We start from the raw sequence: 18,284 nt of genomic DNA, 5'->3' as shown, positions 1-18,284 counted from the left end.
ATTTCTGGCCAAAATCCCAAGAGTGAAAAGTATTTCGAAAGTCAACTAGTTATTGCGATGTATACCGTAGATGGATCTCTACGCTCGACCCTGTTGGCGTCAATATACGATCTACCTAGACTAGCGAGTAACTCTAAGACACATTACACGACCTTATGACTCGAAAAAAGCCGTCTTTAACCTCACACAATGGGCGTATATAATCATAAGTACCGAGCGAAAAATATTTTCACCCAAAAAACTGGCAAATTTTTTACATGGCGAGACAGCAACTGAAGACACAATGTCGTGGTTATCCGAAGATGTGGATGAATCACCAGCGTGGCACAAATCGGTGGTTTCCCGTACGCTAACTTCCCGCTTCAAAAGCGAAAAAATGTCACTTCCTGACAGTCACTTTTGATAACGCCTCAGAGACGAAATGACATCCATTCTTCTCTCCATAACTTCGGACCGCTAGCGCCGAAATAAATCGTGAGTATTTTGATAGACACTTACGCAATTGCGTTTTGTCTAACACAAGCTAAAGCTGCACGTATATAACTATACTAAATTATTGCGTGAATGCATTTGATCCAAACCACTGATACATTGAAAGTAAGCACGCAGCCTTTCATTTAATTTCGGAGGGTGGTATGCATAGGCGACGATTTGGTTTAGCGTGGGGTCAAAGAGTTCTAATAGGTGCCACCAATGTAAATTTAGTCTCATAAGTTAGTCATTATGAAGCAAATGTCCGAATGACACTACATATTATATGTATAAAAAAGGATGTCTGTTTATCTGTCCGATATGCATTTCCATACGGCTGCACAGATCGCGACCAAAGTTAGCACATAGGTGCATTTTATGCCTCAAAACCCTGTACTGCTACTTTCGGTTGCGTCCGACGGGTACTTTGCGTCTTTTTTTCATTATCGTTTGTTACGTGACGTCATAAAATTTCTGTGGTTATACATCCTGCCGGGTAGGCACACAACTGGACACGTTCGAATGGAAAGCATAACTCTAAGGATGTATCGAAGTAGTGTAAAAGCTGATCCCATACGTAAACTCGACTATGCGTTAATCCTCTCGGTGCAAATTTTTTTTCTGGGGCATGCTTTCACGCGACGTTTTTAGTCCACGCAAGTACGGAAGCACATATCGAAGTGGTGTAAAATCTGATCCCGTACGTGGTACACGGATATCGTTTTTTCCATTATATTTCCCGTTTAATACTTGCGATCACCGTCTTACTTCAATTTTGAGTCAACCGTGGGATGCATTAGGGAGAGAGGGGTCGGGGTTAACATTTATACTTTGCTCCTTCGGTAAGTCTGTTCGGGGACAAATATAAACAGTTTCAAAACAAGGTATTCAGGGAACTCAACCAGTCAACTCAATATGAGAATGTTCGTTGTGATATGAAATACCAAAAAATGAAAATTTAATTGATAGATTTATAATATTTCGACGCAAATTAAAACCTCCCCGAAACTGGGGATTCCACTTCCGCCAGACACGTAGCCTGGGTAGGGGTGTCTTTAGGGGATCCCCCTGTATTTTTTTCACTTGTGCCGACTACTCCAAAACATCTGCTGAAGAGACCCCCAGACCAGGGGCAACTATCCCCTGACACTCCATTTTTTTCTATTTAGAATTACATTTCATGCTGCATACCGATAATTAACGATGAATTTTACTTTCAGCACTATGCAAACAAAATATATACAGCTAACCTCGCGAAATGAATGGTTTTCTAATGCATGGGTATTGACAAGAATCATTTATAGGAGAATTGAACGAAGAGCAGAAGAATTCCTGGATGAGGACCAATTCGGATTTAGGAAAAGCAGGGGCACAAGGGAAGCAATTTTGGCTCTTAGGATGATCATAGAGAAGAGAATGGAGAAAAACAAACCAACCTTCATAGCATTTGTCGATTTAGAGAAGGCCTTTGATAACGTGGAATGGAATTCAATGCTTAGAATTTTGAAAGAAATCGGCGTACTCTACAATGATCGTAGAATTATTCATAGTTTGTATAAAAACCAAGTAGCTGTGATCAAATGTGGACCAAACGGTGCAGAAGCGAGAATAAGAAAAGGGGTGAGACAAGGTTGTGCGCTTTCCCCCTTAATTTTTAATGTTTACATAGAGAAAGCCATCAATGAAATCAAGCAGAAAGCTTCGGGTGTCAATATCCACGGAGAAAAAATTAGTATGCTGCGATTTGCTGACGACATAGCAGTCATAGCCGAGACAGAGAAGGATTTGAAGAAGACGTTGACAAACATGGAAAGGACAATGGCCAGATATCAGCTGAAAATCAACAAAAAGAAGACTAAGATATTAGTTTGCAGTAAAAGAGAGGAGGCTAAAACAAACATCAACCTAGGAAAGCATAAGCTTGAAGAGGTGAACGAGTTCTCTTACCTGGGAAGCCGAATTACCAGCGATGGACGGAGCAAGAAAGAAATACACAGTAGAATAGCGCAGGCGAAGAGGGCTTTCTACAAAAAGAAGAATCTTCTTACAGCTGAAAATACCAGCATAGAAGTAAGGAAACAATTCATCAGATGCTACATACGGAGTATGTTTATCTATGGAAGCGAGGCTTGGACGTTGACAGCAGCAGAGAAGTCAAGAGTGGAAGCATTCGAAATGTGGTGCTACCGAAGAATGATGAAGATAAAATGGATTGACCGTGTGAGTAACCATGAAGTGCTAAGGAGAGTAGGAGAAAAGAGAAGCCTCCTAAAAACATTAAGCAGAAGAAGGGACAACTTAGTTGGCCACATTTTGAGGCACGATGGTCTGATGAAGACAATCGTTGAAGGACAAGTGGAAGGGAAAAAGGGCAAGGGACGGCCCCGAATGAGTTATATAGGGCAGGTTATAAAGGATGTAAAAGAGAATAAATATGTAGCTATGAAGAGATTAGCGGATAGGAGAGAGAAATGGAGAGCTGCGTCAAACCAATCTTAGGATTGTTGACTGATGATGATGATGGGTATTGACAACAAAAACATCAGTAAGTAATAGTAGCGAACGTGGCTTGGCGGAAATCCTTTATCGTAGGAGTTGAAGGAATAAAAAATTGTCTGGCGGAAGTGGGAATCCCCAGTTTCGGGGAGGTTTTAATTTGCGTCGAAATGTTATAAATCTATCGATTAAATTTTCATTTTTTTGGTATTTCATATCACAATGAACATTCTCACATTGAGTTGACTGGTTGAGTTCCCTGATTACTTTGTTTTGAAACTGTTTATATTTGTCCCCGAACAGACGAACAGCGCATACATGCAAATGAGATAGAAAAGAGCAAAAATACCACGCCTTATGAGATACACTTGTGATCGGGTTTCCATACATTCAGCACTAAAACCAAACCCAAGGCAATCCGAAGGTGAAAGTAAGTGAATCAACGGAGTCACTGTTTAGGGAAAATTTTAAGGAGAGCTGAAACTCCACACAGATATGTGCCTGGTCAAAAGACGAGGGTGTACGGGCAAGGGATAGGCGGGAGATATCTGCATTTTAAGCGTGGAAGGAAAAGGAATGTGAGGAATTTATCGGTAGGGAGTTTGGTTACTAGGATGCAACATGTTTTAAATCTTGCACGGTTGTAAGGTGAGGGCTGTGGTTTTATTGCTATACTATGTTTAGACAATGTTTTCGATACTTAAAAAATGCTCGCCAGATTTGGTGGTCTTTTGAAGACGAGCGAAGGGCATCGCGGCAAAATCTAGAAGTAGTTGAATAGGGTAGTTTCCTTCATCAAAGAAAACGAAAGGCATTGATTGCGATTCGTTATCCACCGTTAGTGTATTCGTAATATACAAATTATTTGGTTTTAGAAATTCCAGTGTAGGCGAATGTTAATGGTCAATTTTATCCTCATTTGAAAAAGGCCAAATTGGCGCCCATGCGATGGACGGCGAAATTTGAAATGTTTATAAATACAAGTTATTTAATTTGTTAATTCCTGGTTCAGAAAACGCACGAAAAACCCAAATGCATACCTGCTCCAGGTCCTTCAGCTCTAGGAGCATGCCATTCCACGTGACGTCACAGGGACCTAGATTTTAGGCAATAAAAAAAATAGGAAACCACCCTATTGTCCGAAAGGACGGGGAAAAGGTCCTTTAGTGTCCTCCGTAGAATATCCACGCCCCGAAAAAAGGTCGTGCAGAGGGAAAAAGAGTGAGTGGATTTTTCCCCGCCTTATTGTTTTGGGACATATGGTTTCTTTTTGTCGAAGGTGAGATTCCAGGTACTACCTTCTCACGAGGGTAAGGTGTAGATCTAAGAGAAATCTATTTAGGGTGACCGGATTGTAGCATATTCTGTGACCACGGATGGATAGAGAGAATGGGAGGGAGAGTTAGGTATGTGCATCTTAATAACCAAACCTCTTCCTGATAAATTCCTCGCTTTCCCACTCCCTTCAATATCAGACCTATCATGTGCTACGGAAAACATTATTATACACTCTGCTGTACCAGAAATGCCCAGCATTTTACATTGGCCTATCTACCAACCCCCCTGTGTAACCGAATGAATGGCATCGCTCTTCCTGCAATGGTGTCTCCTCTCTTTCTGCCTATCTTCCTCTCGCCATACATGCCTGCTCCGACAACGCTCTATTTGACGAGTGTTATGAAGTGGGAATATTGGCCTCCCTCCCCGTCTACCACCCTCCTAGAGCTGAAGGACCTGGAGCAGGCATGCATTTGGGTTTGTCGTGCGTTTTCTGAACCAGGAATTAACAAATTAAATAACTTGTATTAATAAACATTTCAAATTTATCAGCCCCATGCAATCTGCCGCCCGGGGCATGTGCCCCGTCTGCCCCACCCTAGTTCTTGGTCTTCATATGTAATATAATAATTTATAAGGAAGGTAAAATGAAATGCGAACAAGTGGAAGTAAGAGAAAGATGGAAAGGATATGTAGAGGAGATATGTGCAACAGATGAAAAACGTGAAGCATTGGATGTAGAAAGCGAATGGGAGGCATAGGATGGGTATAAAGGGTTATCAATACTGAAGTGTGAAGTGCGGAAGGAAATGAAGGAAATGAAATATAGGAAGGCTATTGGATTGGATGAGCTTTCAATAGAATTTTTCCAATGTTTAACAGAAGAAGGATTGAATGCGATAGTGGATTTGTGCAACACAATATATAATACTGGGAAATGGCTTCCGGAAGACTTCTTAAAGATTGTGATGACACCTATTCCAAAAAAGGCTGGAACAAAAAAATGTACTGAGCATAGTGGAGTAAAAATAAGATGCATTAGATTTGCTGATGATATGGTGGTTTTAGCCGAGGACACAGAGTCATTGCAGATATTGGCAACAGGGTTGGAGGAAGTAATGGAGACATATGGAATGAAAATAAACGTTAAGAAGACTAAAGTGATAAAAGTGAGAAATGTAGATGGTATGAGGGTGAAGACAAAATTAGGTGAAATACAGAATGTGAGAACCTACAGGTACTTGGGGACTTTGATAACTGAACACTGGAAAAGTATAGGAGAAATAAAAAGAAAGATAGGAATGGCGAAAGAAGTTTTCGAGAAGAAGAAAAGTTCCAGTTGAAGAAATTCCAGTGCCTTGTGTAACAAGGCACTGGATATAAAATTGAGGAAGAGATTGGTGAAATGCTATGAGTGGAGTGTGTTTATGAATGGATGTGAGACTTGGACGATGGGGAAGAGAGACGGGGACAGGATTGGGGCGTTTGAGATGTGGGTTTCTAGGAAGATGGAGGGAATACGGTGGACGGATCGAGTTAGGAATGAGCAAGTGTTTAAAAGGATGGATGAGAAAAGAACGTTGATGGACAAAATAAATCAAAGAAAGAGTACTGGCTGGCTGGGACATTTGATGAGAGGGGATGGAATTTTGAAAGTAGTTTTGGAGGGAACAGTGGAAGGGATCAGAAGAAGGGGAAGGAGAGGGCTGAAGTTTATCGACAACGTAAAAATTGGAAGATATGGAGACTTCAAGGAGATGGATGAAGATAGGAGGGAATGGAGACAGCATTGGCGCGGGGGACCTACCGACGGGCAGAACACCACAAGTTGATGATGATATAATTAATAGGCCCGGGCCGGGCTGGATATGCTTCATGGTCGAGGAGGGTGGGATGGCGGTGCAGGGCGCGTCAGGGTGTCGGTACCCCTTCCGTTCCAAAAAATGTAATTGGTAATGAGAAAGTTATCCGTACTCAAAACGATAATTGTAATAAACAATTATTATTATTATTGTCATCGCACTTAGCAAGAAATTTTCCTCGGGGCGTGTTTGGGTGATGTGCGGGTTGCCTATAATAGTAGTTTTTTTTCAGGCATCGGAAAATCAAAAAGCTCATTCAATAACATATAAATTTCGTTTTCATATTGCCGAAATTTGCGGTAATGGTTGTTTTATTTACCAAAACAGCCGCAGTCATTATGGCTTGGTCTCTGCAGGCGTTTGTTTCCAAAATATGCCTGGTTTTAGAAAAAATTAAACTCCGGGGCTACTGGCAGTACCTGTGAATATTGTATAATTTTGAGAAAATGTAGGATCTGAAAATGAGACCCTGATGTCGGTCTACAACTTTAAATAGCAAAGAGAAAGTCAAAGGATAAGTGTCCCTGGTCTGGTTGTCTCCAGTCGTTACAAGGGAAAAATATTCGGGGGGGGGGGGGGGGGGGGGGAGTGGGGGAAGTGGGGAGTTAAGGTTGAATCCCCAAAAGTCCCCTTTGCCACTGGCTATGCGCCTGTCATGATCCCTGAAACATCGGATCATATTTTTATCACAAGGAATCACACGATATCTTAAAACCCTAACTCTTAATTTCAGTAGATTGAAATTATGTTAAAAGATAAAATTATAAACTTCATAGATGACCATTAAGAAATATAGCTCCTATATAAGATATAGGGAGAGGAACAGCGCAAAATGTTGAGCGAGTGTTTTAAGGATTTTTCCGTGTTTTGCTGTTTTTTTACAGGGAGTCCTGAATTGTAATGGGGTAATTTATCCTAGTGCATAAGCGAGCAGTTTAGTGATTTATTCCGCAAACTTCAGAGCCATGTTATTTGCGGCACCAGTCACTGGACCACAAAGACCTTCAAGGAATAAAGCCTTTTCTGGTAAAATAAAACCAATATTATCGCTGATTCCAACTACAAAATTTAACCGCCTAAGCAATTTAATTCAATAGGATTGCGGAAAACGGCCAGAGTTGGCTATCAGGCGAATAAGCAACCTTCAGATAAGGCACAGTGCGGTTGAGGGCGGACGTGACATCACACCGCTTCCTTGTACACAAATAAGAGCTTGGTCATGGAGCGACCCGAACTCATTGTGTGATGGGCGTATCCAGCGAGGGACGGGGGGGGGGGGGGGCATCTGCCTTGCTTCTTGCATTGTGTCATCCCTAAAACGGTTATATTAATTTACCATCCCAGCAATTTAATCCGGAAAAAATACGTGGCATACGAGCACACTCGAAGATCATCGAAGCGATTTCAACCAGGCACGCAGCTGGGGGGGGGGGGGGGTTTGCGGGCTCAGGTCTCCCCGAAAATATTGCCCCTTGCGGCGACTAACCGCGATGTATCTGATGAGGGCAATCCGTTCCTTCTCTGACCATCCTTATCTCGATTTGGTTACATTTCATCAGGGGCGGTCTGGTCAGGTCGGCAATGGCCGAGGGTCCCGAGCTTAGGGGGGCCCCACAACGCTCCCGACTATCGTGAAGCATGTATGAAAGGTGTAATAAATCAACTCAGATAACTTCATTTGAGGGTGTTGGCAGATTTGATGACCCATTTTAGTTAAAACATAGTTATCATCATCTACTGGTTTTCTGCCCGTTCGCAGGCAGGGATGGCAATTGAAACGAAACGAAAATGTTTCGTTTCGACCCGGAGGGAAACAAAAATACGAGGCCTAGATTTAGTTTCGTTCCCGCACGAAATTAAAATCACCAAGTAGTTTAGATTCGACCCGGGACGAAACTATTCTCCTAGGAACGAAACTAAATTAATCGGAACTCCGCTGCTCATAGTTAAATTTCGACCCCAGAAGTTGAGTGGAGGGGTATAAGAGGGAATAGTTTTGACCCATTACGTTTGACATACGTGTAGAGCAGGGGTGTCATGGTGCCGCAACGCCGTTCCAGCACTGGTTAACAAAAGACGTAATAGTCAAATAACACTTATCAATTTTTAATAACACTAAGTATATAGTGTTATTTTAATAGAGTTGTAGAGTTTTAATAACACTTATCAATATTTAATAACACTTAACGTGTCAATAACACGTCTCAAAATTTCTAATTTATACATTCGGCACCAAAAAAAATATATAGTATGAAAATATAAATAATAACTTGTAATAAAAAACACGCAGAGTATTATTTCACTTCTAAAGAAACTTAAGGAAAGTGCGTTCCGGCACTGCTAATTTTGCCATGACGTCACTGGCGCAGAGAAGTTAAAACATCTAGCTCAAAAATGGAATGGCCAGTTTGTGTTCACCGTTCTCCAGTTAGTGATAAAAATATGATTGCCCCATGCGTCTAATGGCGGTAGGTTGAACCTCTACTTCATTCAACCATACTTCGTATTCGGTGTGCGGGTCGAAACTAAACTGTTCGAGGGTGACGCACGTGGTCCCTCCGGTGCGAAACATTATTTACGTTTCGTTTCGTCCCAGAGTTTTTGTTTAGTTTCGACCCGAAGTAGTTTTGACTCTGATTTCGTTTCGACCCGGAGTTTAATTCCCCGGGTTTTCATCCATTTCGTTTCTACATTTCCCTTTTGGGAACGAAACTATTGAAATTTTATTGGTTTTGACTTTCTTTCAGTTTCCATTGCCATCCCTGCCGGCAGGTCTCAAAAACCATAGTTATCTTTAGGGGCGGTCCGGGGCCGATTGCGGGTCCTCGACTTGGGTTAATAACGGGGGCCCCCTTACTTAGGAGTAATCGGGAGTCCTCCCCCAGAAAATTTCTACGAAATTGCATACCCGGAAATGAACTTTGACGCTATTCTGGCACTTAAAAGCCAGATAATAGTTAATAAAAATAGCAATTTCTTAATAAAAATACATTTAAAAGTGAGAACTTCACAGCTTATAAAATTTAATAAAGCATAATGGTTCTATTATCTATTATTTAGTATATCTTTTTTCTTAAAACTACGCTGAATTCTAAAAAAACTCTAAAATAACCTTTTCGAAACACCCTTTCAAAAAAGCATCAATTTCTCTTTTATCTTCTGACACCTTTATTTTATTTTTTTTAAATACAATCTTACTTCACAGAGTATGATGTGAATGAAGCAACCAATAAAAACGTAGAATTTCATAAAGGCAAAAAATTTGGTTCATGTACTCTTCAATTTGGTTCATGAGTCTTTTTATTACATCTTTCATGCACGCTTCACAATAGATGCGAGCGTTGTGGGGGCCTCCAAAGCCCGGGGCCCTCGGCGATCGCCGACCAGCCGTCCTGGCCAGACCACCACTGGTTGCAGGGGCGGATCCAAGATTTCTTTCTGGGGGGGGGGGGGGGGGGGGGGCACAAGGATACCTCGTAATACAAAACGAACGCAATGGTAATGGGACCGTATTAAAATTTTTGTATTTTTTAAGTGACTGGAGGGGGGATACGTGCCCTCATGCCCCCCCTCCCCTAGATCCGCCATTGCCTGGTTGTCTCCATCTCCTCATGTCCAAGGCATCCTCTTTTGTTTCCTTATTTCTACTTCCTAACCTCAATGTGTTTATCATCTTCAGCCATCTCCTTCCTCTTTTCTCCTTCCACTGTTCCCTCGACTGCTGTATTTAAAAACCCCTTCCCTCTCTAAACATGGCCTATCCAATTCCCTTTTCTCTTTAGTACAGTTCTCAATAATGTTTTTGCTCCCCCAACTCTTCCCAGGACTTCCTATTAGGGTAGTTTCCTCCATCAAAAAAACGAAATGCATTGATTGCTATTCCTTACCCACCATTAGTGTATTCATAATATACAAATTATTTGGTTTTAGAAATCCCAGTTTAGACGAATGACAATGGTCAATTTTAACCTCATTTGAAAAAGGCCAGTTCGGCGCCCATGCGATTCCACTCCACGTGACGTCACAGGGACCTAGTTTCTATATGAGTAGATAGGAGTTTTACATTGTCTGAGATTACAAATGCATGCATGAGGCACACAGCTCAGTGAAACATCTCTTAATAATCACCCATTAAAATTACCTAAGTTCGGAAAGTTTCATTCGTTTGATAGGGTAATAATAATCCTATTTAAGCCAAGCGCTACCTGCTAGCAGGGTACTCTGCTACCTGCTTGCAGCCTGCGTCGTATCAGCGCTCAAAGCCTCGCCTCAAGGTCATCTCACACGGCGACAGCTGGAACCAGAATGACGTCACACGGACTTTTCCCAGCATTCCTACTTACCCGTCGCGTTTTCGCGCGCTTGAAAATGTTCACTTTTCGTTTAATCGCGAAAAATAGGTATCTTCATTCAAAAATCTAAGAGCGTGAAATGCGTACACCTGGAGTAATAATCTTTCGATTCAGGCAATAAAAAAATAATAGGAAACCACCCTATTCCTCAATGTATCCAACCACTTCACTCTATCTAGCCTCCTCCACGGGGATGCCGACTTACAAAAAATATTGGGGGGGCCCAAACCGGGGATCTTGCCCCGGGAAATTTTATCAGTAGTTAGTTTTAAGTTTTTTAAGCATTTTAGAAGAGTCATATGATCAAAATTAGACCATTGATAGCTCGAATCTCGATATCTGGACACTCCGTGGAAAATCGACAAGCCTGACACATTTTTTCCTCACACCCATAACGAATTTTTGAGGGGGCTCGGGCCTCATGGTGTCGGCGCCACTTTTCCTCCACACCCACATCTCAAAAGCGTTCAACTTATCCCTATCTCTTCCAAAAAATACAAATATAAAATATCATTTAATAATAAAATTATGCATCTATAAAAACACAGTTAAACGTCAAAATTTTGTTTCCGCACTTTCAACTCTTGCACTAATATTTACTTTCTAATTCCATTCCTCCAATATCATTTATCACTCATCCCTCTATTCCGGCAGGTTCTTAAACCTGAACGCTTTAATATGCACTTTTATCTTCAGTATGCCATTGTTTCCTATTTTTTTTTTTTAATTTTTAACGGATTTTTTTGTACTTACTCAGATATGATGTAGGAAATGATTTTTGTGTAAAAGTAGCAACTTCGAAAACATGACTTTGTTTGAAAAAAATATGCATATATTCTAAATGTGTACAACTTATGAAAATTATATTATTAATTACATTTTCCTGTTAAATATCAAACAAAACGTAAGTAATTAAATCTATATTTGTCGCCGGACGGATTGCAACCAAAGTTAGTGCGTAGGTTCATCTCATATTCCCAAATCTCGCAGTACTACTTCTGATTGTGTCCGACGCGTCCTATAGCCGTTTGTTGCGTCACGTCAAACAACTTGTGTGATTGGATATCCTGCCGGGCAGGCATACCTCTTGACACGCCTAACGGGAAAACATAACTCACAGGATGCGTGCGTTTTTGATCTACGCACGTACGGACATACATAAATATCAATGTTGAGGAGTGTGGTATAAGCTGATCCCGTACGGGGTATATGGACATAATATTTTCCATCTTTTGCGGTTACATATACCATCATACTTTTAACAAAAAAATTTTTTCTCTATAATATAAATGAGGCAGGCATCAGGGGGAATTTATTTTCAAGTTGAGTGGTATCTCAAATAAAATGTCTAAATAAATTTGACACTTTCATGGAATTGAGATGCCATGAATGAATTAACATTGGCCATTTGCAATAGAATTTTAGAAAACATTCATTTTAAAGCTGCAGTAATCTTAAAAAAACAAAGAGATTCAAGAGACCGACTGATTGTTTCGCATGCCTCAAGCGAATTGAAAATTAAGTTATGATTACAAAACAATTGTAAAAATTGATAATGCCTGTTGAGAAATATATAAGAAAGCATAACACAGAAAATAAGTGTTACAAAATTAGTTTGGTAGTAAAATGTAGGATCAATTAGGAAATGTAATTCTATCGCCAACCTCCACATTTAACTCCTCAAAGGTCACTGAGCATCTTTGTATAGTTTTGATTTCACCTTCATCATCAAACATATTCTCAATGTATGAATATTTTAATCTTCTTTTACATTAATATAACTCTTTGCCACATTACAGGCCAGGATGGGAGATATCACTGACGATGCTGCCTTTATATCCACCAGTTTGCAGAATCTAATAAATAAATCAGAAGAGCATAAACTTAGAGAGACACCTGAAGTTCAAAACACATTTATGCTATATGATGATGATGATGACTCAGACGACCTCACATTTGATGGGCCTACGCTTAATTTTACCTCAAAAGAGAAAGAAAATATAAATGAAATTGAGTTGCCTCAAATAATTGTAAATCCAGCTAGCCCCAGATCATCCATAGATTTATTGGAAAATGCAATTTACACACAGGCGTCAACGAATCATATAAATTCGCAAGACCTGGAGCAAACATCAACAGAGGAATCTAATGTTGTGCATCCAGACACCAACTTACATCAACCACAAGATCAAGAACAGATAATGCGATCACAGACACCGGATTCAACAAAAGAAAAACCCAAAGTGCATGCAGCCAAGGTTAAAAATGATCCACGACTGAACAAAGCTTTAATGAAAGCCGTCAGCATCAATAGCATAGAGGACGTCGAGACAGCTCTGATGTGTGGAGCTTATGTAATGGCACAATCCCCACCTTTTTTCATATCACCTCTCCACTTTGCTGCCTGGCTGGGAAACCATAGCATTTTGGAGTACCTGATTGCAGCAGGATCACTTCCTAACATAAGGGACATATATGGTCGCACCCCACTCCATCTAGCTGCTGCAATGGGACACAAGGAGTGTGTCTATTTCTTATTGGAGGCTGGTGCACAACCAAACGTGTTCACTAAAGAAATCCAGACAAATGATTTGTTACCCAGAGGAATAGCATGTTCCGTGATATCTAGCGCACACGCCTTGACAAAGGGCAAAAAATATGAATTTGATCCTTTCCTTGATGGCTTTCAGGTAAGCTCAACTTCATTTTTAAACACTCATAAAACATTTATGGAAATGATTTTTATCAAGAAAAAATATTTTAATATGACCTCATAATTAAGGCATTAATAACATGGATAGATAATCCAAAATCATCCTTGAACAGTTGTTGCATATTTAAAAACCTTACATTAACTCAAAGCCAAAATATACGAGAGCTCACACAATGGCTGCAAAGTAATCCGTCCCCAACATTTAAACCCCAATTTCAGTATTATTAAGAGAAATGTCTGATTTGTATATTATAAGGGGAAATGGAAAGCACTTCAGACACCCACAGAATAAAATCCTTGAAGTGCAAGGTGGCCCAAGCAAAGAAACTGTTCCCATACCCTGAGTGTATGATTATCACATTCCTGTGGTCAGTGGCTGATCTATGGGGGAGGGGATTTGTATAATCTAAGGGGGTTATAGCTGCCGAATTAGGTCAAAACACATTACAACACACAAATTAGGATGAAATTGAAATTTTTAGACGTTGCCACATTGTACAAAAGTATTTAGTTATATTTTCCTACTTCAACAAATTGAAATACAAATTAGCTCTAAACTCTCTAGCTAGATAGAATGGTAATTTTGTTTGAACCCACACTTTCCCACCCCCCCCTTTGTCCCTATCCTACATCTGCCACTGACTGTGGCTGATTCTGGGATGTCACATATCCAAATCGACCTTCAGGTTGAGTGAGGGCGAATGAAAACTGTTAGCAAAGTAAGCATTTAAGATCGTATTGAAATCCTGATATTTCTACTTCTTTGGGACTGTTCCATTAAATGAAATAAACAATATAAAAGCAAATTCTACCCTCGGAAAAAACTGATACGACCCATCAATCAATAAATCACATGATCTTGAATTTCAATCTTGGTTGCATGTGCAGAAGCCAATTACCTTTGCTGTGCACATATTCTCTGAGTAAAAGCATACAACAGTGGCGGATACAGAAAACACTCAAGGGGGGGGCGCAAAAGATATATTGAGTTGCCTTTACTTTCATCGTGATAAAAAATAATCAAGTCACAGGCAGAGTAAAATAAAATTTTAATTAAAGTAATTATATACATATATAAGACAATGCAATCTTATGATATAAAAAAATCACAATTCTGTTACTTCAATGTTTGGCAATACGGCCGGACCCGCAAGGGAGGGGAGCGCGCCCCCATCTGTATCCGCCACTGGCATACAAGAATATCATAACAAGTTTTTATTCTGCCCACAGATGCCATCGCTAGACTGTGGGTGCAGAACTCCTCTTCATGAAGCAGTAAAAGGCAATCACCCAGAATGTGTTTCATTCTTATTGGCTGCAGGTGGAGATCCAAGCTACATTGATAGCTTAGGACTTGAACCTCTTCTCTTGGCAGGCTCAGGGGTTAACCAGCTTGACTTGAATGCCATTAGTAGCTATGAAGAAGTAGTGTCATGTCTTCTGGGAAATGGAGCCAATGCTAAAGCATGTGACCCTGGCACAGGAACTTCAGCCTTGCACAATGCCGTGACTCTGGGCTCGCTTTCCTCAGTGATACTACTCTTGTCAAGTAAAGCTGATCCTGGGTGGAATAGCCCAGCTGGAGGAAACAGTACAGCACTCCATGAGGCTGCTGGCAATGGGAATGCAGCGATTGTTCGCCTCATTTTGGAATCCGAGATGGACCTTGAGAGGAGGACAATGCTAACCAACCAAGTGGATAGCATAGGCCGTACTCCACTACACAGAGCAGCAAACGTAGGATCTCGTTGCTGCATTTCACTGCTCCTTGATAATGGTGCCAACCTAGGACTTCGTAATAAGGCAGGAGTCACAGCTATGGAAGCACTGCTGCATCATGTTCCACGACCAAAACGTTTCCTATTTGATATCCTTGAATCGAGGATACATTGCAACTCAGCTTCCCCAGAAGAATTGGGCTTCATGCTCTACCTTGATTTCAGAATAATGGCTCCGGATGGTTTCGACAAACAAACTACAGTCTTGAATTCAATTATTAATGCGAAAGATGTACCCAAGGATCTGATCAGGTCAATACTCGGGCATCCAATGGTGGAAACTTACGTACGGCTAAAATGGAACCGCTTACGGAAATATTATTTGGCTGTTGTATCCGCATATTTTGTTTTTGTGATTTCTCTATCCACATATATTACATTAGAATACTTATACCCGTACGGCTCAGAATTCAGAAGCAACGATCTACACAGATTTATTCTTGTTGTACGTTACATGCACCTAGCATTTGCCTTAGTTGTGTTACTAAATGTTTTAGGTCAGTGCTACATGAACATAAAATACTATTCGAAACAATTTGAGACTTGGACAAATGGTGTTAGTGCAATATTATCAAATGCTTGGATCCTAGCCGGTGAATTTGATGGCGTTCCCTCTGTTGGTGCAAGTGACTGGGTGAAGCATTGTGTTTCAATAGCCATTCCTCTGTCATGGATTGGCCTAATGCTTCAGTTGGGGAGGTTCCCTCTCTTGGGGTCTCATGCATTGCTTTTTGAGGCAGTTCTTAGAAATGTTCTGTGGACTTTTTGTGTTTTAGGTTGTATAGTTCTGGGTTTCTCTTTCAGCTTCTTTGTTCAATTCCATGAAACCCAAAAGGCTTCCTTTGGCAATCCATGGAGGTCCTTTGTAAAGACAATGGTTATGATGACAGGCGAGTTTGAATACACAACCTTATTCAACAATGAATTGGGCAATGATGAGGAAGAGAAGTTATTAAAGGGTACAAGTCGTATAAGTTTTCTGATATTTGTGGTCGTAGCATCCATAGTGCTGGTCAATCTCATAGTTGGGCTTGCTGTCAGTGACACACAAGAATTGAGAAGTGAAGGAAGGGCACGGGGTTTGCATAAGAGAGCTGAATTTGTTGATCTCCTTGAATGCATGGTATCTCCTATCGCTCGTCGTCAAGCAATAGAGACAAGACAGGCTTTCTCACCAAATGGAGTTCCCAAAGAAAAAAATTCTGCTTTAGCGAGAGATCTCCCGAGAAGATTACTAGATTCCATGATTGACATAGCAACTGCCAGGCGAGATAGCAAACAAAACATTAACCAGAGATTGGGAAAAGTTGACTCCTGGACTTCCTTGAGTCCCACCAATAATATAAGTAAGAGTATGGAAAGCACTATCTTGAACATGCTGGAAAATTTCTTACGAGAGGTGACAACAGTGCTTGCTACTGATAACATGGGAAATGCAACTCCAAGCCATTCCCCTCACTTATCCACACTGGGTCAACAGGTATTGAGATCACGTAGAGCAATGAGAGGGTTGAGCAGCAATTCAGTAGCTAGCCTTGCTCCACCAGTGTGGGTGCCAAAACCATCATCACTGCGCATCTGAAGTAAAACTGAAAAATAATGCGTTCATTCCACCATGGAGTATACAATAATTCTCTATTTTTCATACAAGGTTTTCACATCTATACCTGCCTCTATTAATCTCAACTACAAACATTTAATGGTGCAGCATTGTAGAGTAGAATGCCAGGGAATTTTAATTTTCTCCAAAACCCCCGACAGAACATGGATGTTTGAACCTTATGACTTGAACCATGTAAATATTCCTTTTAATGACTCTCACAAGGCACGTGCAATTTTTTTTTCAAAAATGGCCCTAGCAATGATACTGGAAACAGCTTGACCCATTCATGGAAAGTATTTTATTCTATCGCAATCAATCGTCAAGGTCTTGGTTTGGTTCAGCTCTCAAGATCTGTTTCATCCATATTTATTTTTATCATCATCTATCAATTTATTCATAATTTGAGACCTTTTTTACCACACTCCACTGACACATTGAAATTCTCAAGGAACGGTTTTCCTCAAATGTGAGAGCATGCTTCCAGTTTTCAATTTACTTAAAATGTCTTCAACAATTCATCTCTTGACAAAAAATACTACTGGAGAAGTACTTTGGCAAGTTACTCATCCCCAATGTTAACAAGATTCAATATTCCTGGTCCACTCTAGGAATGTTTCAATGATGAAGTGGCATTCAATCGGCAAAGAAAACAATATTCTGTTAGCACAAGAAAATCACTGCCAAAAACAAGTATGTGGATGTTGATGCTTAACTTTCTATGAGGAAAGAAGACCAAAAAATTCTCTGACCAAGTGCTGTTTCATGGAATAGATGGAATGGCAAGAGTTCGGATGTCATTATCACCACAATGTAATATTTTCCCTCAAAATACAGAAATTTAAATTTAGTGTAAACTGATGCATGTAGGTCATGAAGGTCACGTGCCAATTAAAGACATGATGAGATGAAATGATTAGGCATTGAAAGGGTGCAGGATTAAAAGATTGTTTTTGGAAGGTATTGCCGACTGTAGCAGCAACCTTTCAAAATGAGCTTGTATCGAAGTTTTGGCAGTTTCATTCTTGCCTCTTTTACATACTGTCATGGTCGCTGTGGGATCATTTCATTGTCTTTTTTTTACTTGTCTTTTTAAGGGTCAATGCGTTACTATGGTCTTCAGTAAATGATTAAAATAGCCCCCTTTTTTGGTCTCAACAATGGGCATCATCAATTCGTGCTGAAGTACCTACATATGAGCATACCTATAGGGGAGGCAGTAGCCCCCCCTACAAGAAAAAATAAATTTAGTTTAAATTGAAAGTTTTGTACAAATTTTCTTTTGAAGAAAAATGATATAGTATAAGACAGAAAACTATTATAAAAATCATTATTTTTTCAAGGAAATTGTTATAAAAACTAATAAATCGCTGTGATAATTTTTTAAAAATTTTGGTTTCATTAACCTTTTACGTGCTAAAATGTTACAACTTGAACGACCACAGCTTGCCCCTCCCGCCCCCCCAGTTTTGATCCTGGGTATGACCTTGTACCTACAAAATAAGTACTCCACAAAGTATGTAATACTTTTCAAATAAAAAATATTTGGTGGTCGCTATTGTTACCTAATAGTCTTGGATTTTGGGAACCTTATGTAACTGGATAGCTTTTCAGTGCTCCATTGTACCTTGTCTTCAAAGTCCTTCTCATCCACCTCCCCATTGCACAGTATAAACCTCTAGTCCTCCCCCATGGTGACCTGGGGAATTTAGGATAGAATGACGGCATATTAGG

The 18,284-nt window shown here is 40.3% G+C and overlaps 1 protein-coding gene across 1 annotated transcript; it reads left to right on the top strand.

The window, feature by feature from the left end:
- The first annotated feature begins 386 nt into the window (after positions 1 to 386).
- On the top strand, positions 387 to 17,071 carry LOC124156333 (transient receptor potential channel pyrexia-like). The gene is made up of 3 exons (XM_046530823.1): positions 387 to 474; positions 12,259 to 13,149; positions 14,403 to 17,071. Exons 2-3 carry the CDS (start codon positions 12,265 to 12,267, stop codon positions 16,530 to 16,532), a joined length of 3,015 nt encoding a protein of 1,004 aa, XP_046386779.1. The 5' UTR covers positions 387 to 474; positions 12,259 to 12,264; the 3' UTR covers positions 16,533 to 17,071.
- Positions 17,072 to 18,284: the final 1,213 nt, after the last annotated feature.

The sequence above is a fragment of the Ischnura elegans genome, chromosome 3 (assembly GCF_921293095.1).
Source record: "Ischnura elegans chromosome 3, ioIscEleg1.1, whole genome shotgun sequence".
NCBI classification, from domain to species: domain Eukaryota; kingdom Metazoa; phylum Arthropoda; class Insecta; order Odonata; family Coenagrionidae; genus Ischnura; species Ischnura elegans.
The sequence above is the reverse complement of the archived record's forward strand: the minus strand, read 5'-3'. Positions and strand labels throughout refer to the sequence as shown.